This window comes from Vicugna pacos, chromosome 2, assembly GCF_048564905.1.
Source record: "Vicugna pacos chromosome 2, VicPac4, whole genome shotgun sequence".
NCBI classification, from domain to species: Eukaryota; Metazoa; Chordata; class Mammalia; order Artiodactyla; family Camelidae; genus Vicugna; species Vicugna pacos.
In genome coordinates, this window is record NC_132988.1 from 36,144,528 (window position 1) to 36,167,409 (window position 22,882).

Genomic DNA, 22,882 nt, shown 5'->3' on the forward strand with positions numbered 1-22,882 from the left:
AGTCTGTTTCTGCTTTGTAAATAAGTTCACTTTTCTCATTTTTTTAGATTCCACATAGAAATGATATAATTTCTCCTTCTGGCTTACTTCACTTAGTATGACAATCTCCAGGTCCATCCATGTTGCTGCAATTGGCATTATTTTATTCGTTTTTATGGCTGAGTAGTACCCCATTGTATAAATATACCACAGCTTCTTTATCCAGTCATCTGTCAGTGGACAGTTAAGCTGTTTCCATGTCTTGGCTATTGTAAATAGTGCTGCTGTGAACATTGGGGTGCATGCCTCTTTTCAAATTAGAGTTCCCTCTGGATATATGCCCAGAAGTGGGATTGCTGGATCATATGGTAAGTCTATGTTTAGTTTTTAAAGGAATTTCCACACTGTTTTCCATAATGGCTGCACCAAACTACATTCCACCAACAGTAATGGTATAATTAAGCAAATTTTTATTTAGTGCCTACTTTGTACAAGGACTTTAAAAAGTCTATGGAGGGGATGAGTAAAAAGTAATTTTTGTCTAAGGGACACTTACTTGAGTAAACTCATGTTATGCAAGCCTCTTGAAGAGCTTTTTTTGGGACAAGAAAAAATATAAAAATAGCTATAATTCAAGTGAGATAAGAGTGTACAGAAGAATCAGTCTCTGGTTTCACCAGAGGACGATGATTCTGCCTCATTCTCCTCTGAGGTCCCCAGGGAACTTGCAATAGGCACTTAATAAACACTAGCTCCCTTACTGACAGTGCACAGAGAGCTCAGATAACAGACCGTCTAAGTAAACACCACACTGCTGCAATCCTATTAAGACTCTCCCTGGGGAAAGTCAGGCAGCGTCCTTACTCTGTCAGAACACCTCCTGCTTTTTAAACTGCTCTGTTCAGTTTAAGGGCTTATCAGATAAGTCTAATTTTACTGAGTCCCAGGATCTTTTTCCCCATAATGCTGTGCCAGCCCCTGGGACTCGCTGGGCCAGCCAGAGCGCTTCTAATCCCTCTTTCATCTGATAATGGACCTTAAAACATCTGCTGTTACCACCCTTTCTAGCCTCCCCTGGGTTTGACATTGGCCAGTCCTTCCTCACCTGATGAGGCTGTCACTGGGTTTAGTGAGTCAGTACCTGTTTTCTGGTCCCCAAGGCTGTCTAGAGTGTTCGTCTTGGTGGCTGAGGGCTGCAGCTAATGCACCGGTGAGGCAGGTTCCCAGATGTGAAGCCCAGGAGGCGAACTAGGTCCTCCCTGTCTGTCTTCCTCAGTCTCCTCATCTGTCAAAGGCCTCCTCTAGCTCCAACGTTCTGTCATCTTCTGCTTTTAAGTCCCTGCTAAAACGTCACTTCCTCAGAGAGGTCCTCCCTGACCACTCAGCCTACAAGGGCTCCGTCCCCCTAGATACCGCCTCTCTGGGGCTCCCCTCCAGACGCTTCGCCTGTTTCATTTTCATCATAGTGCTGCTGCTCTCTGCAGTCCTTACGCCTACTCCTTGACTTGTTCATCTCTCGTACCTGCTGAAGTGTAGGCTCTGCAAGCGTGAGAACTTCCCGCGCACATCTTGTTCACGACCGTATTTCCAGACCTCATGCAGTGCCCAGCACAGAGTAAGGCCCAATAAGTGAATCAGCAATCAACTCTGCAATTCCATCCTGCTTGCTCTCTTAAAATAACTTTCTGTTGTCACTGCCTTGTGGGTGAGTATTGCTTTTTATGACATCACTAGAAGCTCAGTTAAAATCTCGGTTAGTACCTCTAGAATCTTTTAGGATTTCTTTGATCAAAACTTGCGGAAGACGCAGCCCCTGTGTTCAGCAGACATAGCAGGCAGAATCGTCCAAAGCAAGTTTTAAAACCAGGTTTGTCATGAGAATAGGAATACCTTTTGAACTTGAATAATTGGAGTACCTGGCTTTCCTACTGTGATGAGTAGAACCCAAAAAGCCTCTCAGATGTTACAGTTCCTTGGAGAAGGTGGCATGTCTGCCCCGAGATAGAGGGTAAGTACATAAAAAGTCAGGGTTGCTGCTGATGGATGAATGTACAGACCGATCATCTTTTAGAGCCTTTTGTTCCTGCCACAGTATTTTGCTTTCATCTTTTCCTTGCATCCTTGCTATCATGAATGCACCAAACCAGTAATGAGCTGACAGGTGTTTTACAAAGTATCTGAAAAGATAGCTAATTTTTCTTCTTTACACTATTATACCTCAGAGCTTGGTCTCTGTCCTAATGACCCTGCCGGGGTCACATCTTTGTTGATTGCCTTTTCCTGCCTGTCAGTGAGCTCAGTGCCTGCCTGTCCCTTGCCCACGTCTGTGTAGTCCACCTCGTTCTCAGATTATCCCACTGTTTTAGGATTCCTCTGTTGGGGGTGCTGCTGGCCAGAAAAGGGCCTGGTAGCATCCGTTACACGACATCTGGCAGATGTGGGTTCATCGGAAGGTTCATAAGTTTTATTTAAAGCCTGTCCATTTGGACACAGCTTATGAAGAAGTCTGGTCACAGATGCCAGTTGGCAATGTTTTCTTGTCAAATTTTCTTCATAACTTCTGTATCTATCGCTCTTAGTTTCTTGCTGATGTACCATACACAACCCCTTACTAGAACTTTTGACAAATGAGGTGGCCTCAGATATTTTGCATCCTTTCTTTTGAAACAGAAGTTCAAAGAAGCAACTACTGTGTGTGTGTGTGTGTGTGTGTACGCTACCCTTCCCCAGTATGACATCTCACCCACCTTCCCTCCGTCCAGCAGAGCCCATTTCCCACCATGACAACTGAAATCAATATTTTTGTATTTTCAACCCACACATCTTGCTACTTCCCACTTTGGCCTGTGCTCCTTTCTTTGTCTCCTAACATGAAGAGAACATCTTCCTCTTTCCTCCTCTTTTTGAATACTTTATCCAATATCAGAATTCACTTTTAAAAACTGCACCTCAGATGACTAGCAATTCAAAACTTATTTGATGTCACCTGGGAATTCTGCTGGACTAATCTCCTTTCTCTCTGATTTATTCCATCTCTTCATTCCTTATGTTTTGTCATTTTATTGTACCTGTGTTCCTAGAATCAAGGTGTTATTTTTGATTCCTCTCTTTCGCTCACTATCTACTTACAACTCACCTGTGTTTTCTGGTGATCCCACCTTTAAAATGTACCCCGAATCCCTCCATTACTGTCCACCTCCTCCAAGAAGTTGAACCATCAGCACGTCTACCACGGACAACTGCAACAGCCTTGCCTTCATCTGATCTTTTTACTTTTATAGAGATGAGATTGGTTTGTGCTTTTACAATGATCTTTGCCCTAAAATCCATTTTCTACACAATAGGCAGAGTTATTCCTAAAAAAAAAGAAACATGGACAGGATCCCGCTTCTGGCCTGCTTAAAGGGCCTGCCACCACACTCAGGGTAGAATCCTACCTCCTTAGGACGGTTGCAGAGCTGTATGTGATCTGCCCTTTGCCTTCCACCCTCCCCCTCACCTACTCTGTTCCACACTGATTTCTTTTCCGCTTGGCAGTGCCCCAGGCCTAGTGTCACCTTAGGGCCTTTGCACCTGCTGTCTCTCTGCCCGAAATGCTCTTTTCCCTGACATTTGTTTCACTGGCTTCCTTTCCTTCATATCTCAGAGTCAATGTCATTTCCTCCAAGTTTCCTTCTCTAAATATGCCCTCTAAAGTGGCCGTCACCACATCGTCTTTCACACAGGTACACAGGTCTATTTTAATTCTCCGCATAGCAATGAATACCAGCCAACAGACCTTTCTTATTTATGTATCTGTGAATGCGCTGCCACCCCAGCTAAAACATAGATTCAAGAGATCTTCCCTGTCCCCAGCAGAGTGCCTGGCACGTAGCAAGGACTCATTACACAAATGTTAAGTAAAAAAGTGAATGAGTGACACAGACATTACAGGACTCTGGTGTCTGGGTGTGTCACTTTCGTCTTTCTAAGTAGATTATAAATTCCTAGAATATTTCTTTTGAGCCCTCATATCACCCCGTTCAGTGTGGAATATGGGATCAGTGCTTGGAAAATTCTTACTCTCTGGATTTTTAGCTCTTTTGACCATATTTAGTTTTTGGTATCCTAAGAAATCCATGGAGTAGCTTATTGAAAAGTTTCCCCCCCTGGCTAACACAACTGTAAAAATATCAAATCTATATTGATATACTATAGTCTCAGCCTCCAGCAAGTCTACAACTGCTCACCTCTAGTGTTTCCAAGGGAAGTAGAACTGGGTTCACATTAATATTCTTCTGTGCTGTTTCCAAGATTGTGGAAGCCCCCTCTGAAGGCTAACCCACAACAGTAACCATTCAACATATAGAATGGATGGACATGTTTTCATAAAGGCAGATGGGTTTTTCTCCACTTCTGTCCTTAGCCTGTTCTTTCTTGTCTTAGAATTAGACACGGAGGAGCCCAAGTTGCATATGTTCTTAGGGAACTTAGTTTCTGCCTTATGCTGTAAGAGATAGGATGAATGAAACGTAGACTCATGTTCACAACTCCCAGGTACCTTAGAGAACACCTGGGCCAACAAGCCACCTACATGGGTAGTTCTTCTGCCAATAGCAGAAGTGTCTTGACTCTCAGTCTGTAATTTTTTCCACGGAGCCATGCTTCCTGACCTTGGGGATAACAGGAGGGAAATTTTATGTGGAAAAGAGAATAGTGATCCTTGAAAAAGTAGCCTGTCTTGAAGAAATACTCGTCCTTGCCTCTGCAGTCTTTCCCTGTGAACTTGGGCAAGTGATGTGCAATTTTAAGAACCATCTTCAGAACCCTTCCCAGGAATTTCAGTAGAGACACAGATTGTAAACCATTAGACAATTATTTTTTTGCTAAGTTTTCCTGTCTTTTATAAAGGTAGATTTTGCATTTTTGGAACCTTCACAGTTAGTTCTCTGCTGCTCTCTCTTTACCTCTGTATAAGAACATCTTCCTCCTCACTTCTTACTAGACCACAAATTCCTCCAGAAGAGAGGATGTGATGTATTACTGGCCCATCATTCAGTGTCCAGCACATAGACGGTGCTCAACTTACATTTGTTTAACTCTTACTGAGGCAGCTCTATTTGAGTGCCTCCCCTCCATCTCCCTTCCCCAAATCTAGTTCTTTCTTGTCCCCTCAACCTACTTCCTCTCTGAATCCATCAGCTCTTGGTGGTTCTTCACCCCAATGCTGTTACGCATTTGTTATCTGACCCACCCTTTTCCTCTTAGTATGTGGTATCTTACATTGGAAGATACTTTTATGCATGATTAACGTCTGCTCAACTTGATGGTGACCGGCCGGACAGTATGGGTGCGTGTTCAGTTCAGTATCGTACTTTCAGTCTATTTGTAGCACGTGTGCACAGCAGGGACTCGGTGTTTGCTGACCTAGGCAGTTCACGCCTCACGTTTGAGGCTGATGTGCGGCGCTGCTCGATGCTGCTGCCCTGCTCCATCTTAGCATGTTAACTGCTTTGGGGAACGTTGCACAGGAAGTCATCTCCATTTTGTTGCAGATCAACAGGAAATAAGTCTTAGTCTCCAAACTAAAGTAAGAAAAGCGACCAAGTATATTATTCCTCCCTTGGGGGCTTTCGTTATTCCAGGAAACATTAGCTTCTCCTAGGATAGTGGAAATTATTAAATTATTATAAGCTATCTCTGTTCCACCTATGGAGAAAATTCCAATGGGAGGAAGATATTCAGTATTTCGTTCCAGGTTTACTTTGCATTATCTTCTAGATTGCTTTTGAGTTTATCATATCTGAAAATCACTTATCAGATGCATTTTAGGGGACCTACTCCTTCCTGTAGTAAGATGAGTCTGGCTTCCTGAATCAAAGACTACTCCTATCCATAGGACATTTAGTTTGGCCATTTCTGTTGTTCATGATTCTTTTTTTTTTTTTTTTTTGACACTAATGATGGTAGAAATACAGGGTTACTTACTTTAAAACCTGATCCTCTTGCAAGCTGTTGGTATTATGTAGGCTTGGCCAACTTTTAAAATTAGAGTGCCCTGGCCTTGGCCTTGCTATGAACTGCACTCCATGAGGCTCAGAGGGGAGAGGATGACAGAATGGAAACTTCATTCAGATCTTTGGCATGTTTTAATTTTGCATTGCTTCTTCATACTAATTTAATTTCCTTCCAGAATGAGAGTTGGCAATCACTGAGAGAAGTAGCCGAGGAGGTTGGAGTCATTGCAGTTAAAATGCCTATGAAGCTCCCTAATCCATAGATTATTGACATAATGAACTCTAAAAACTTTAATAATCTTTCCACTCTGCAATGCCAGCCTGCATGGAGAGGGCATTAGCCTGTGGATTCTGTGCCCAATGCTGGCTCTGCTCTGCTGTGCTGTAGGAGTTGGAAATATTGCAGCCTCATTCTACGTTCTTAGGGAACAGAGCTCACCTAGCGTGGTCAGGAGACATCTCCTCAGCGCAGACCAAGAGCCCTCGACTTCCACCTGCTTCATTTCACCCTTTTCAAATAGGGAAACATACCAAACCACAATACGCTCTATTTCCCTCAAATTTCCAACCAGAGCAGAGGCTATTTCTGTTATTTATAAGAACGACCGACTAATTTCAGTTACCATTTTCATTGTTTGCAAAAGACAGCAGAATGAAATAGCTTCTGGGAATTCAGCTTTTTTCATATTTTTCTGCCCTAGGGGAATCTGGAAGTCCAGGCTGGGTGTTCTACTGTCAAAGTGCACAGATGGACCCCTCCACCACCACCCCCACTTCCTTGCTCGGAGAGCAGGTCCTGGCAGACAAGCAGGCCATTCCCCCCACCAAGGCTACATTTTTTTTTCCTTACCACTAGATCAGATGCTTCAGATTTATTATCAGATGTGGCATGGATGATTCAAACCAAAACAAATACCCTCGTGTTTAAAAATAGAAGTTAAAAGACTAAATATTTGCACTTAAAAAGGAAGAGAAAATAACAGAAATCTCTGCGGCAGGCCATTCCTTGAAATTACCCTCACTAAATTATAATCAGGCACTTTCCACCCTCTGTAATTAAACGTTAGATTTTATTTATTCCAGATGCATTCGCCACAAGTAAATTCAGAAGGCCAATTGTGTTTTGTTTTGTTTTGGGTTTTGTTGGTCATTGTAACTTTATTTCATGTTTATGGCCTCCTCAACATTGGGCCCCTTGGATAGTTTTTACATGAATCTTAATGACACTGTGAGTTTGCTTTCTAATTGCATTTGTATGGATGAATTTGCTCTTATTATGTTTTTTATACCGTGTAATGTCTGTAAGAGCTTGATGACATTTTTTACAAACGTGCTGGCGTGTTTGCAAGGGAAGTGCAGGACCTTGGTGGTTGATGGTTAAAGGATGGAGGAATTTGCTTTGATCGGATTACTCACAGGTAGGAAGAGCTGCTGGCTGCTGTTTTGAGGAATCTACAGCACTGAGAAAGGTCACATGCTTTATATTATATGACATCTTCTACTGAGAGAGCCTTGGACAGTTTCGTGAACCCTGAAAGAACTTTTTATTTACCAGCTTTGCAAATTTCTTAGATGAGCGAGATGATATAACTGAACAGCAGGCTCTAAATATTAAAGGCAAGCTTTTCCGTGGTTTGAAATCTTTCCCTACTCTGATAAGGCAAGTTTCTCAATTCGGATTTGTGGTTAAATTCATTTAACACATATTTCAAAGAAGTAGGAAAAGTCACCAGATTTATTGGCTTATTATCACTGCTGACATAATTTCAAATAGTAAATTTTTGTTTTCACTAAGTGAACAAACAGTGGATAAACCCAGATGGTAAGTTGACTATGTAACTGAAGATAAATTTTGCAAAAATGACAGCAGTGGAGCTACTGCTGACTCTCTGGGGAAAGTTTTATCTGCTTTTAGGCCTATTGTGTATTTAGGTGATGGAGGTCGTCGTGGGTATTTAGTTGATACACTGGTAAATTACTCAAGCTCCTTTTAATTTTTTTCCTTGCTTACCATTTGACTATTTTACAGTTCTCAAGCATTTCCATGGGTTTGTGGGAAAAGGATATGCCAGGTCAGTTTGACTATTTTGACTATACTAAATAAAGGACCCAGAGAGTAAAAAGTTCAAGTTCATGCTGAAAATAAAGTCTTAGAATTACTTGTATGTTTTCAGTTATCCATCGCCTGCTCTACTCCCTACCCCTTGTGGTACAATACAAAGGCTTCCTATCTCTTTGGCGGCATTTTCTTTAAAACTGGCCCCCAGTTCATCCCCTGCCATCCACACACCTCCACTTTCCCTGTGTTGGGTAGGGCAGCAGACAGCCCAGCAGGGAAGGTGAAGGAGGCCAGGGGGAGAAGCAGCCCCAGTCATCACAGGCCTAAAAGATTCAAAACCTAGAGCAATAATGTTCACCCACTCGTCAGAGAGGGGACAGCAAATAGAAAAATAAAATTGTTTATGTAAAAGGTTCTTCTCTTAAAACCACTGCTCATTTACCTTTACTCTAACATCAATTAATTGGAGTCATATAATGTTTCTAAGTAGTTTGACCTTAAATCTGTGTGTGTGTATGTATCATATAAACTAATAATATTTAAAGTTATTGACTTTTCAGTGCCCAAACCTCTTTCTACCTTTCTAAGTATAGAATCTATCACTAATCTCATTGGGCAATTATATTGCAAAGACAATTTCTCTTTTTAATCTAGGACACATTGGCATTCCAAAGGAAAACAACTATGGCACATCTCCAATCATCGAGATGACTAATAATCTAGATTAAAGAATGAGGCATATCAAATCATTAGGTCATTTTTCTTTTCTCATTTCAGTCTTCATAGGATATGGAAAATGCCAATAGGAAGAAGGCCCCTGACAATATGAACAACCTCGGAGTTTTAGATTAGCATCTATGTATACGGTTCATCGGAACTTTTCCATTGAAACAGTCGAAGTCAATTTCCTCAGTAACAGGATAAGATTGCCTAGTTTTTCTGGGCTGTGAATCATTATGCAACTAAGTTGATTGATCTGCCTAGCAAAATAAAAATATTTGGAATCATCCTAGCAACTTGCTAGTCCTGTTGGAACTAGACCCTCAACTGTAGAAAGATAGCAAGATTTCTTGCTGTGCAGGCTCATTTCCTAGATTATCCACCAGGCGCCCACAACAGAAGTAATAATGCTGAAAGAAAAATTCTGAGAAATGATATTTAATTTAAACTTTAAATCTAGATAAGCTCTAAATACCTAGAAGTAACAGAAAGAAATGAGAGGAAAAGTTAAGCCATTAGAGGGCACTTTTGTAATCTTAGAAGAAAACTCTGTTCTTACAGAGTGGCTTACCTAAGGATTATTCTTTAGAAGAATGTATTTCCAGTTGTTTATTTAAAGTGACTAATTCCTAAGTTGAATGTCTGAAAGAGAACATTTTTTTGGTAAGGAAAAAATCTATTAAAGTTCATCCTTTAAATAATGTCTAAGTAAAGCTGTAAATTTGAATCAGTGACTATAAACAGTAAAATTATGCACAATGTATCTGCATAATAGTTTTTTGATGAGCTATATTCAGTGCTTCTTTTAAATACATTTTGTTAAAAACAATTCTGCCTGTAACCTGATCAGATTGAACAAATTATTAACTTTCCTTAACAACTGAGCATATTTTTCCCCAGTGATAGATGAATGTTATTAGATAACATTTTGAGGACTATAATCCTACAGAATACAAAGTCCTGTGTCTGGGGATCATATTAGTTTTTTTCCAGTTTTACTGAAAAATAATTGACCTATGTCTCTGTATAAGTGTAAGGTATACAGCATTATGGTTTAATTTACATATAGTGTGAAATGATTACCACAGTAGGTTCAGTTAACATCCACCTTCTTCTCATACAGAAGCAAGAAACAGAAAAGAAAAGAAAAAAGGGATCATACTAATTTTAAACATTTCTGTGAAAAGTATCTGTTTTGCTTGTAACTGATGTGGCATTTCAAATGGTTAAAAATTTTCAGAAACAGAAAGTATGACTGATGGAATTTTGGCTGTGGAAATATGATTTTTTTTTTTTTTAGTAAAGAAAGAAAAGATAAAATTGAGTCTGCCCCCTCCTGGTGATAACCTAAACAAATGTGTCAACCTGTGTCAGTAAAGTAGATAAGCCAGGAAAATGACTTAAGAAGTAAAAGCTTAGTGTCACGGACTGTGAAGGGCTGAAGATTCTCCGCTCCCTGAAAGTGAGCAAGTTAGCCTGCCGCAGTTTCACGGTGCTGGATGGCCGGAGACTCCGGGGTCAGCGACAGAGGACTGTACGACTCAGAGCAATAGCAGAGGCCACGGATCCACAGCAGCAGCATTTTCTCCCACCAGCTGCCTGACCCCCGGTTCTCACAGGATGATGCAAAGAGGGCCCGATGGCACCAACCTTTATAGTGGGGTTTAGTACAAGACAGCAGCCCTGCGCTTGGGGAACCCAGATTTTGTAATGAGTAATAATCACGCCTGCTCTTTGCTCCAGAAGCTGTATCCTTCAAGGCTGTTCACTACACCAACATCCTTGAAAAGGTAATTTGGAACAAAGGGATTCAGTTCTTCTGCCACCCAAATATGCGAAAGCAAGCACAGAGACCCATGGAAAATTGTCTTTTCACACTTATTCTGCATAATCTTATCACCTGAGGTTGTTGGCTTTACTAAATATTACATTGCTAAGTAGCTGACGTGGGAGAATATATAATACTTGTATGTATGATATTTTTAAAGTCACTCCTGACAGTTGATGTTTCTCACATCATATTACATTCACTATGTGATATTACCTGTGCAAGCCTCAGTTTAATCATTTTTGAGGTGAGATAAATAACAGTGCTGCTTTAATGAAAAAGAATATGAAAATGAATATATGCATATATATATATATGCATGACTGGGACATCATGCTGTACAGCAGAAATTGACACATTGTAATTGACTATACCTCAATAAAAAACAGAAAATAACAAAAAATAACATCATAGGGTTGTTGCTAGCATTACATGAGATAACATACATGAAGCACTTAGAAGGGTGCCTGGCATGCAGCCTGTAGACAAAAAAAAAATTGATTAATATTGCTGTTGTTAGCTCCAAATTCATCTCTTATAATGAGCTGATTTAATAAAGAGAAAGTTCCTCCCACAGGCAGCTGAGGATGCTGGGAAAATTCCCACCAGTCATAACTAGTGAGCTCTCTAGCTCTGGGTCTGACCCAAATATCCCAGACATCCTGGGGCATCGGGCAGCTTGTCCTGCTCAGTTGCACAGTGGTACTGTGCAATCGACAGCTTTCAGGGCAAACAGGAGCCCTAATGAGGGAAGACTGCCCTGGAGTGATTCTAGGGCAACTACGCCCAGTATCTCACTCAAGTGCGGCCGTGGCATGTTTACTCTGAGTTCCTAATAAATGTGGAAAGCCAAATTCTAACCATTTCTTAAGAGACATATTTTACTGTCTGGCCTCCTCTGCTCTCAGAAGGCAGTTTCAGAGATGCTACTACACAATACATGGAACGTTTAATAATGCTGAAATAAGGAGTATTTCTTTAACAGGGGCAGCATATCAAATTCTGTTCAGAGTTTCTATTTCTGTTATCTACAGGACGAAGGGCATCAGAGGTGAGGGATTAAGGGTCGTGAGTGGAGGTCCCAATCAGTCTGCTCCACCATCTCTCTCTTTGTTTCAGAAAGGTTCATTGGATTTTGAGACATCCAGCCATCTTTTGTAGATATAACCTTTCTCGGCTGTTGGTAACTCTCATTTACATCCCCAACTTCCCTCGGATTTCACCTTGACAATCATCTGGATATCTGAGGGACAGAGTATTTAATGAAACTTAAAGAGGCCTGGTCTTATTCCTAAACTGCTTGGTACTTGGGGAGAGGAGTTGAGCATTCAGTCTCAGAATCATCACTGGATTTCAGAGTTTAGAGATCAACCATTCAAGCCTTTCTAAAAATTGAGGTGCAGCATCAGCTGCTAAGATGACACTTCTACTTGGACCCTGAAACCAAAAAGTCAAAATTCTTAGCTTTCAGACAAGTTTTTATTGAATTGCAATACAACTGAGAAATAAGGATGGGAAATAAGAGACTCTTGTAAGAAATCATTATGGCTTTTTTGAGAGATATTATAGAGGATAAATGTGTGGGCTCCACAGTCAGATTCACCTGGGTTTATATCTTTTCTCTGCTTATGTTAAAGGAGGTTCATTCTCGTATAAGAATAGTACCTACTTTACAAGGTTTTTGTGAAGACTTAATGCAATAATGCAGTTAGCAAACTTAGCACTGTGTTTTGCACATAGTAACTCTTAATTACTGCAGATATTTTTCATGAAAAACTGCAGAATGCATGGCAGAAAGAGAAAATTGTTTTGAGAAAGTAAATTAAACAAACTTTCTGAACAAGCTCACTGTGAAAAATTATGTCTCAAATCCTCATACAAAAGAAAAGCTTATTCCCCTCAAGAAATATTTTCAGTTGTATGAATCTATCTTGGGTAGCACTCAAAAGATAAAATTAAAGTCCAGTAATGGTTTAAGTGGAGGTGACCTCATAGCTATAGCAATGACTATTTAGAAATAAAGCTGGCATTCACTTCATTTCAAACGATTGCAAATATTTGCACTTGACTATTTAAAGTACTTCAGTGTAAGAACACTGTATTTCCTCCTAATGCTTGAATTCTCTGATGTATGTTGTCAAAGAGATAAAGGAAAACAATGCCTTCCACAGGTGTTTCTGTGAGGAAAACAAGTATCAGTTTCTCCAAGGAAGCAAAGTCTTTCACTAGTATTTGATGTGAAAAGAAGTTGCCTACCTGAGGCTTCCTGTTGCGGTAGGGAGGCAGGTAGGAGATGGCGTTGGCAACAACATCCCTACACAGTGTGCCGTCGAGAATGATAGACTTGTCCATCATGACTTACAGAGTTTTTGATGAAAGTCAGTTACAAATGCCAAAATGTAACTCAAGGAAGACACTCTGCTGGACTGGTGAATATGGAACTGCTGGAGGTTAGACAAATGACCTAATGACAGAACTTTCCAATGGTCTTCTTTGATTTGAAGTGGGGCTCCAAGCCCGCTTTTTAATATAGGAAAGATTTACATAAAATATTGTGTTGAAGAGTCTGGTTAATCTGTAACACTGGGAAATAACTCACCTTATGATTTTGGACAAATCCTATGAGAAAGTTAAACTTTACAATCTCTTAAAATCTCTTGATTTATGAATATCTGATTTGGGGAATAAGGATGATTCTATACATATACGATCTTTGGTCAAATTTAAAGGAAGAATAAAAATAACTGTTCAGTGGTCATATTCTGGCCCTCAGTGGGTCTCTGTGACTTAGGTGGTGGGCCAGGCTTTGACACATTTGTCTATAGATATCTACAATGACCATACCAGCTTCTGCCATAATGAAGTGGGGATTTTCCCTCCGAATACCCAGGAAAGTTAATGCACCAAGAGTCCTTTTGTTTCAGAATCTTTTTAATGTCTGAAACTCTGGTGAATTCATTATCAACTTGATGAAATACTTAAAACACACACACACACACACACACACACACAGGAAGTTTGCCCTCCAGATCATGAGGGTGTATCTAAAATATGTAATACAGCTTTTCTGAAACCAAAATAGTGTTAACCTTTAAGGAAGTTTGCAACTTGCCCAAGTGTTTTGCCTGTAAAATTAATGTAGGCAATTCTTCTGTTGCCCCAGGATGGTGCCTCTCCACTGGTGTCTGCTGTGGCTGCTGTTACCACTCGGCTCAAGGACCCAGAAGTTACCCACTCGAGATGAGGAACTTTTTCAGATGCAAATCCGGGACAAGGCATTTTTTCATGATTCATCAGTAATTCCAGATGGAGCTGAGATTAGCAGTTATCTCTTTAGAGACACACCTAAAAGGTACTCTCCCTGCAACACTTTCTTTATCCATAAGCTCATAAAGGATGTCTCTAAAAAAGAAAGTAACCTTTTAGACTTAGCTTAGATAATTTGCAATCAACCTCTGAATAGCATTGCCTATTTTTCTCTAAGTAAGAAAAAAAATGGCAGTGTGACTTTGGTCATTAAATAGAGGCTCTTTGATTCCTGCCAATTGTGATCTCCTTTTGGGGTGGACAGAGCAATCTTTGCATGGCTTACATTTTGGAATGATTATTTTATTTTCTTTAGGACAATAGGAAATTTCTCAGGACGACTCTGGAACGTTAATGAAATTAATTGAATACATATGATTCTTCAAGTATTTGCATTGTCTTGTAAGGATAATATTTCTTTGACCAAAATAATCAGATTCTGAAAGAATCAAACCAAACAGTGATAAAAACTGACTGCTCATTTACCTTCATCCCAACATTAAGACATTGAGCTGACATAATGCTTCTAAATATTTTGACCTTTTAAAATTACATACGTATCACACAAGTAAATAAATGTGTATATATGTGTATCACATAAGCTAATTATATTTAAAGTTACTTAATTTGCAGCGCCCAAACCCCTCTCTATCATATTTCAAAAATGATATCTCCTTTTAACCCAGGACACCATGGCATTCCAAAGGAAAAACTATGTCATATCATCAATAATCCATTTTCCAAAGGTTGAGGTATATAAAATCACTAGGGCATCTTTCTCGTCATTTCAGTTTTGATTGACAGTAATAATGGAAAATGGTACTCCCCTTCCACTGAGTGTCACAATCCTTTTACCATCTGCTCAGTCTGAATGATAGTAAATGATCAGTTTTCATATTATGACTGATGTGACCAGTCATATAGTAGTTTGAATATCATTTCAGCCCCATCTGAATGAAATTATTTGTTCAAGTGAGTGTAATAGATTAGGAACTGACTTGTCAGTGATATATAAAATACTAATAAATCCCTCAATGACAGTCACAAGAGTGAAGGCACAACACACAAGGATGATTACACTGAAGGAACTTGATGTGCTGGTATTTATTAAGACTCAGTCTGTGAAAACAGGGAAGGACAGAGGAGGCAGTCCTAATAATTCAGATTAGCCTTAAATATCAGCTGAATTCATGCCAAACCCATTTCGCTTTACATATTATTTTGTCTTGAAGTTTTTGAGTGAATTGAAACTTTTGTCTTTAAAAATTACTTTATGGGGTGGGTATAGCTCAGTGGCAGAGTGCACGCATGCCTGACATGCATAAGGTCCTGGGTTCAATCCCCCATACCTAATTACATCTTCTCCCCTACAAGACAAAACAAAACAAAACAAAATAAAACAATTACTTTGATTTCCTCAAGGTACTTGTGCACTGTTGTGCAGTGTTCTTTAAATGTAGCATTCCAAATTGTGTAATCCTATCACTTAATCAAATAAATAGTTTATTCTTGATCTCCCAGCCTCTTAAAAATTAAGTAAGTTTTGATCCTAAGAGTTGCCTTAACTTACATGACATTTTTTTAAAGCAGTATGTTTTTATTACAAGACATTGCAAAACAACACATGCTCCTTTCCTCCCTCCATTTTAATTTCTCCCATTTGTTCATTTGTATGGTCTTTTTTCCCCCCAAATAATTGTTAGGGACTTTGATATCTATATTTGGATGCAACGTTAGTTTACACTAGCTAAATAAAGAGTTGCTGCCGCAGTCATTTCTAGGGGTAAAATATGCCGTGGAAGACCCACAGACATTGTTGATATTACAACCAAAGATGAAATTCCAGATGAAGTTTGGCAGCAGAGAATAGCAAAAAACAACATATTCATTAATTATTATTATGTTTATACATAAATTCCAAAGTCTAAATGGTTCATCGAGTGTTTATCCCTCAGCTCTGGCTTTGTGATTCAGAGCATATTTGTCACATTTCTTTCTGTCTCCCTCACTAGCCAGTAAATATCTGGAGCTTCTAGATCGTGCCCTGTCATCTCTGATTGCAGCCCCTTTCCAGGAGTGCACTGTGCATGGTAGACAGTAAATGTTTGTCAAATGGTTGAAGTTTATTCAGATTATCTTTGATCCCTAATCATAAGTGCTTCCATGTGAAAATGTTGACTGATGTTTCATAGGTATAATGATTACCTTGTGGAATGTAAGCATTGTTGTCTTGTTATTGGTTGCTTACAGTGTGTATTAAAGTTACCAAGACACTAAGTTACTTACTTTGAGAAATAAACTACTTTCTTGATTGAAATGATAACAGAAGATAATGGATGAATGTGCACATTGATTTCTGCTTCAGTGTTGGTTAGCTCTGTCATCCACATAAAAACCAAAAACAAACAAAACCAAAAAGTTTTGAATAGTTTTAAAATTCCATGATGGTAAATGAATTATTTTGTCTTACCTAATTCTTTCTGAGGCAGATAGGTTCAGTTATGTTTATAGTGGATATATATTGCCTATGCCACTTAGCCAAAGGAGCAAAATCCTGCTCTCCAAAAAGTTGTCTGAATTTAAAGTTAAACCATCTGACACTTAACCTTAGGGCTGCTTAAGGTATAAAATTTCCCTACAGTAAACAATTCAATTATCTAGTTATTTTGTCTGGATGATTGTTTAACTTTATTATATTATGAACAAGTTGTTTTTGCTTTTATAGTGTCTTCCCTTTATTTGCCCTTCCACAGCTTATCTGCACTCTCCAGCTCCTAACTCATATTTGAATAGTGAAGGGAGGAAAAAGCAGACATATTTCCATTCAAATTCTATATCTTCAGATAGAAACAAACTCTAAGTGTAGGTATCCTCAAGCTAGAATAAGGTGGGTGCTATGATTCTTGAGTTCTATTTACCTAGTTAGTAATTCACTCACTAAAAATGTTCATCAAGGACCTTCTACGTGCAGAAATCTGTGCTCAGTGCTGGAGATAAATTGACATGGAAAATGAACCCTAAGTGGGCCCTTGTGGGGAAAATGACATTAATCAAATGATGATATAAATATATAGTCACAAATTGCAGTAGGTGCCAAAAAGTGAAAAGTACAGGACACTCAGAGTGTGTGAGAGACCCTGACCGAGAATGAGTAAGAAAAGTCATCTCTGAAGAAGCGACATTTAAATATTAGTAAAGATATGGACATCAATATAGTTTTATTTATTCGTTTGTTTGTGTGTTTATTTATTTGTAAGTATTATTAAAGGCTAAAGGGTGTATTTCAGGTAGAGAAAACAACATCCCAAAGGCTCTAAGATGGAGTGGAGTCTGAGAAACTAGAGAAACTCTACATGTTTGGAGCACAAAAAGCAAAAAAGGATGATGACCCAACAGTGAGGTTGGCAGAGGTCCCTGCACTGAGCTTTAGACTCTGTGAACAATTAAGGACTTCTCTCCCAAAGTGAGCAGCTAAGCCTATTCATTAATTAATTCAACAAATATTTATTCAGAATTATTTTAGCTTCAAAGCCTTCACCCATGAACCTAATGCCCTGCCCTCTTGTAGTTTCATGCTAGTTGGGGAAGGTGGGAAAGATTTAAAAATAAAATGAACAAAGGAATACATAATACATCAGATGATGATGAGTGCTTTGAAGAAAAATGAAGACGAGTGAAAGAGCTTCTTGGGTAGGAAGCGGATATCTTACTTAAGGAGTCAGCGTAGGCCCACGGCAAGATGGTGCTGGAGTAGACAGCGGATGCAGTGACTGAGCAAGTAAGGTCAATAGCTGGAGGATGAGCATCTCAGGAGGAGGAACAGTATATCAGGCGGAGGAATAAGAAGTGCAGATGCCCTGAGGCAAGGGCTTGTCGTGAGTGTTCCAAAGACAGCAAGGAGCTTAGTAAAGGGGGGAGAGAGTAGGAAGAGGTGGGTTTGGAGATTTGGTTGGGGAACCAAATTGTCGTGAGTTCTGTGGTTTTTACTCTGAAGGAAATAAGCTCTTGGAGGGCTTGCAGCAAGTGTGTTCCGTCTTAGGTACACAAGGATATCTCCTCCTAGAAGGAGGTCAATAAACTAAGGGGGTCAAAGTGGAAACAAGACCAGTCAGAAGGCTATTGCAAGGCTCAGGCAAGAAAAAATGCTGGCCTGGATCTGGTGGTAACAGAGAAAGTGGAACAGGATAACAATTTAAATTTGAGAGTTCAGGATTTGCAGATACTAACTACTATGCATAAAGCAGATAATAAGGCCCTACTGTAGCGTACAGGGAACTATATTTAATACCTTGTAATAGCTTATAATGAAAAAGAATATGAAAAGGAATATATATATATATCACTATGCTGTGCACCAGAAATTAACACCACATCGTAAACTGACTATACTTCAAAAAAAATAAAATAAAATATATTTGGGATTGGGAGTCATTAACACATAAGAGGCTAAAGCCATGACCCTGGATGAGATCACACAGGGGATGAGCGTGGGTAGGAAAGAGTGTCCTGGTTCACCCTGGGGGTTAGAGGTTGGTGGGGTGAGAAGGAACCACAGAAGAGACTGATGGAGCAGAAGGCCATGGTGGTCAGTTTGGAGAGTGTGTTGGGGTGGATGTGGAGAGAATGGAGAGGCAAGAGATATCCAGCAGGTGCCATCTCTAGAAGGTGAAACTTATCATCTTTTGCCATGAAACCAGTGAGCAGCTCTGGGCTTGCTGCAATGGAAACCACCGTTTCCTCCTTTGCCAGATATGGGCTTGGAAAGATAAATGAGATCACCTAAATTATTCAGAGTAAGAATATATGGCATTGTTATAGATGGGCAATATTTTTATCTTCCTTAAAAGTTCATTTGAGGTGTCATTTAAAAAATATGAGGAGAAAGCATAGAGCAGAGTGTTTTGATCTTTTAAAACTTTGTTTTTAAAATCACTAGGATATTTAATTCTACAGAAAGTCTTAGTGGTAGAGAAATGGGTCTTTCCACTGACTGACACCGTGATCTTAACCTTTCAAATATATTTCTCAAATGGTGATTAGATACCCCTCTGCAAAAAGGATTGGAATAGTAAAGCTGAGAACAGTCACTAATGTAAAAACATGAATACAGTGTTATTGGCCAAAGACCAACATGCATGTTAGAACTACACTGCTGTGAAAATGATCTCCTGGAATTGTTGGTGGCTACTTTAGAGTGCCCTCAGGGTAACTTACAAATATATCCTCCAGTTTATAGAAAACACAGTATCTGTAGGGTGACATACTGGAAATCTTTCTTGGTTGTGACTTACTTTGCACTGGCAGAACCTCTGTTAAATAACACCCCCAAACTGGTTAAGTGTTGGTTCTTAACTCAAGTAACTCTCAAGCAATTCATTTCAGCTCAACATCTTTTAATGATTTCATGTTGTGTTGATAGTAAACCTGGTTGGGGAAACTTGGGCTGTTGGACTTCCACAGTTAATGCTGAAGGTTTCATGAGTTGTGTCCAATCACCAGTTTTATTTTCTATTCAATGAATACAAATCAAACCAAGTGATTTTTTCCAGTAATCTTGATGGTAAGCATTACAATGAATGATCTTGGTCTGAAGTGGTCCACTTTTGCACAGGTATTTCTTTGTGGTTGAAGAAGACAATACTCCACTGTCAGTCACAGTGACTCCCTGCGATGCGCCACTGGAATGGAAGCTGAGTCTCCAGGAGCTGCCTGAGGAGGCGAGTGGGGAAGGCTCAGGTAAGCAGCCTGACAGATGTGGTCCCAGACCTCTGGATGGATGACTCAAAGGCTTAGGAAACCTAAAGCCTTCTCTTAGTAAGTAAAAACAGTATGGTTGCAGTGAATCTGGAAATTTTGAAATGGAGATAAGGGAAATGGGGGATGGTATCCGATGATGGTGATCTTGGTAAAATAAAAGGTTAAGAGAGATAGGTTATGAGGAGTAAGGAGTGAGGAAAGGCAAGGGGTGGAGATTAGCTTCCCTGGCTGTGGTCTGCAGTCTTACCTGAACACTGGAATCACCACTTGGGACTTTTTATGCTACTGATGTCTGGGTCCTGCCTTCAGAGGTTGTGATTTCATGGCCCTGGGGTGTGGTCTAGACACTGGGGTCAGGTGATTCTAATGTGCAGCCTCTGATCTCTGAGGAAGGGTAGAAACAAAGAGAGAACAAAAGGACACTTGACACCACTGGAAGTCCAGGATGAGAAGAAAGTCAGGAGGAGGAGTAGGTTAGGCATTTAAAGAAGGTGCAGATGATGGAAAGCAAATAACAAGATACAAAGAAATGAGTACAGTCTATGAGGCCCTGGAGAGATGCTGCTCCCTTTAAGGGGCAAAGCCTAAAGTGAAGGTTTGAGGCTGGTGCCACGACAGGATGCTGGCAAGTTAGATACTTACAGTGATGAGGGAATGCTGTGATTAGGAAAATAATGTAAGTGTATATGGGGAGTGATGAGACTCAGATAAAGAAAATGAATAACGTTTAAAAAAAAAGACTGATCGAAATACACCAAGATGTTAATAAAAGACTGTCTCTGGATCACACATTAATGGATGCTACTTTATTTTGTTCTCTATCTCCAAATTTTCTACTGGGAATATGTATTCTTTTTATAATTTTAAAATGAAGTTAAAGTGTCCTAAAAACACAATTTAAGGTTGATGAGCCACAGCATATGCCCTGACATGTAGACTGTGCTTCCCTCGTGTCTTGTAGGTGAGCCTGAACTTCTGGATCAGCAGAAGCAGCAGATCATTAACGAGGAAGGCACAGAGTTATTCTCCTACAAAGGCAATGACGTGGAATACTTCATATCTTCCAGTTCTCCGTCTGGCTTATATCAGTTGGAGCTTCTTTCAACAGAGAAAGACACACACTTCAAAGTATACGCCACCACGACTCCCGAGTCTGATCAGCCCTACCCGGAATTACCTTATGATCCAAGAGTCGACGTCACCTCCCTGGGACGCACCACGGTCACTTTGGCCTGGAAGCCCAGCCCCACAGCCTCTCTGCTGAAACAGCCCATTCAGTACTGTGTGGTCATCAACAAAGAGCACAATTTCAAAAGTCTCTGCGCAGTGGAAGCCAAACTGAGTGCGGACGACGCTTTCATGATGGCTCCCAAGCCCGGTCTGGACTTCAGCCCTTTCGACTTTGCCCACTTCGGATTTCCATCGGATAACTCGGGGAAAGAACGCAGCTACCTGACAAAGTCTTCTCCAAAGCTGGGGCGGCATGCCTACGCCAGGCCCAAGGTGGACATCCAGAAAATCTGCATAGGAAACAAGAACATCTTCACCGTCTCGGATCTGAAACCCGACACGCAGTACTACTTTGACGTCTTCGTGGCCAACAGCAACAGCAACATGAGCACCGCTTACGTGGGCACCTTCGCCAGGACCAAGGAGGAAGCCAAACAGAAGACAGTGGAGCTGAAAGATGGGAAGGTTACAGATGTGTTTGTTAAAAGGAAGGGAGCAAAGTTCCTACGTTTTGCTCCGGTCTCTTCTCACCAAAAGGTCACCTTCTTTATTCACTCTTGTCTGGACGCTGTCCAAATCCAAGTGAGAAGAGACGGGAAACTCCTTCTGTCTCAGAATGTGGAAGGCATTCGGCAGTTTCAGCTGAGAGGAAAACCTAAAGCCAAATATCTCATTCGACTGAAAGGGAACAAGAAAGGAGCATCTATGTTGAAAATACTTGCTACCACGAGGCCGAGCAAGCAGTCATTTCCCTCCCTTCCCGAAGACACACGAATCAAAGCCTTCGACAAGCTCCGTACCTGCTCCTCAGCCACTGTGGCGTGGCTGGGCACCCAGGAAAGGAACAAGTTTTGCATCTACAAAAAGGAGGTGGATGATAACTACAATGAAGACCAGAAGAAAAGAGAGCAAAACCAATGCCTTGGACCAGATACCAGGAAGAAGTCAGAGAAGGTCCTCTGTAAATATTTCCACAGTCAGAACCTGCAAAAAGCAGTGACCACAGAAACAATTAAAGGTCTTCAGCCTGGGAAATCTTACCTGCTGGATGTTTATGTCATAGGACATGGCGGGCACTCTGTGAAGTATCAGAGTAAAGTTGTGAAAACCAGGAAGTTCTGTTAGTTACCGTGTATAGAGATATATATTATGTAGAACTCCAGGAGAGACATCAAATCACTTTAAGTATACACTGACTACTCCCACAGCTGAGAAAAGTTGTGACCTGTACTTGTGCTATGGAAAGAAGGATATCAGCTCGTGTCTATGGCTGTTTATATAAGTAATTGCTGGAAGAGACTTGGTCTAGTGTGCCCCCGTGCTACCTAAGGTGTGTCTGATGTCGGCTGATGTCAAAGATAGAGGACATCTTGAAGGAACTGCCATCCTTTGCTTTGACCACTGCATGAACTGCTTCTAAATTATTTTATTACCTAAAAATTTAAAATACGCTATTCATTGCACACATCCACAAATGCAAATCATTCCTCTCAATAGATGCTAGGATATATAATAAATTATTTTATAAAGTCTTGTTTTAAATGTCAGTGTTTCTATGATTGTAAACTATTCCAGTCTTTCCCTGTTAAAGTACAGAGCTAATCAAAATATATTAAGTGGACAGCCCTTTAGTCAGTCATATTGCTATTGTAAATTCTTATCTGTTGAGTAAAATGTTTAAATACTGTATGTATCTCATGTACAAAGTTGACATACATTATATTCATGTATATAAAATTAAAGATATTAGATTATATACTGTTCATTTTCCCAAGCAGCTCCCTTGGTGTTTTCAATTTCTGTTCTGTCTCCAAAACTGTGCCATTATGGAATTTGGCACCAGAATTGACCCTTTTAATAGTTAAAAGGCATGCTGCATCTCCAAAGTTATTGTGGCATTAAAGACAGTTATTACAATTGTATTTTGACATTGAATAGGAGCTAGCCGTTGTGAGACTTGAGAGAGAGCCAGTGGACTTGTCTGAAAAGAACAGGACAGGCCAAACA

The 22,882-nt window shown here is 40.1% G+C and overlaps 1 protein-coding gene across 2 annotated transcripts in view; it reads left to right on the forward strand.

Moving 5' to 3' along the window:
• NDNF (neuron derived neurotrophic factor) overlaps positions 1-22,654 on the forward strand; it is a 36,926-nt gene extending 14,272 nt beyond the window's left edge. The window contains exons 1-4 of one of the 2 annotated variants that reach the window (XM_072937981.1): positions 10,239-10,544; positions 13,746-13,934; positions 19,500-19,624; positions 20,607-22,654. In XM_072937981.1, the coding sequence (XP_072794082.1) occupies positions 10,465-10,544; positions 13,746-13,934; positions 19,500-19,624; positions 20,607-22,000 (1,788 nt within the window). In that variant the 5' untranslated portion in view covers positions 10,239-10,464 and the 3' untranslated portion in view covers positions 22,001-22,654. Of the gene's footprint in view, positions 1-10,238; positions 10,545-13,745; positions 13,935-19,499; positions 19,625-20,606 lie in introns of those variants that run through there. The other variant, XM_006219026.3, reaches the window with a different exon arrangement.
• The last annotated feature ends 228 nt before the right edge of the window (positions 22,655-22,882 follow it).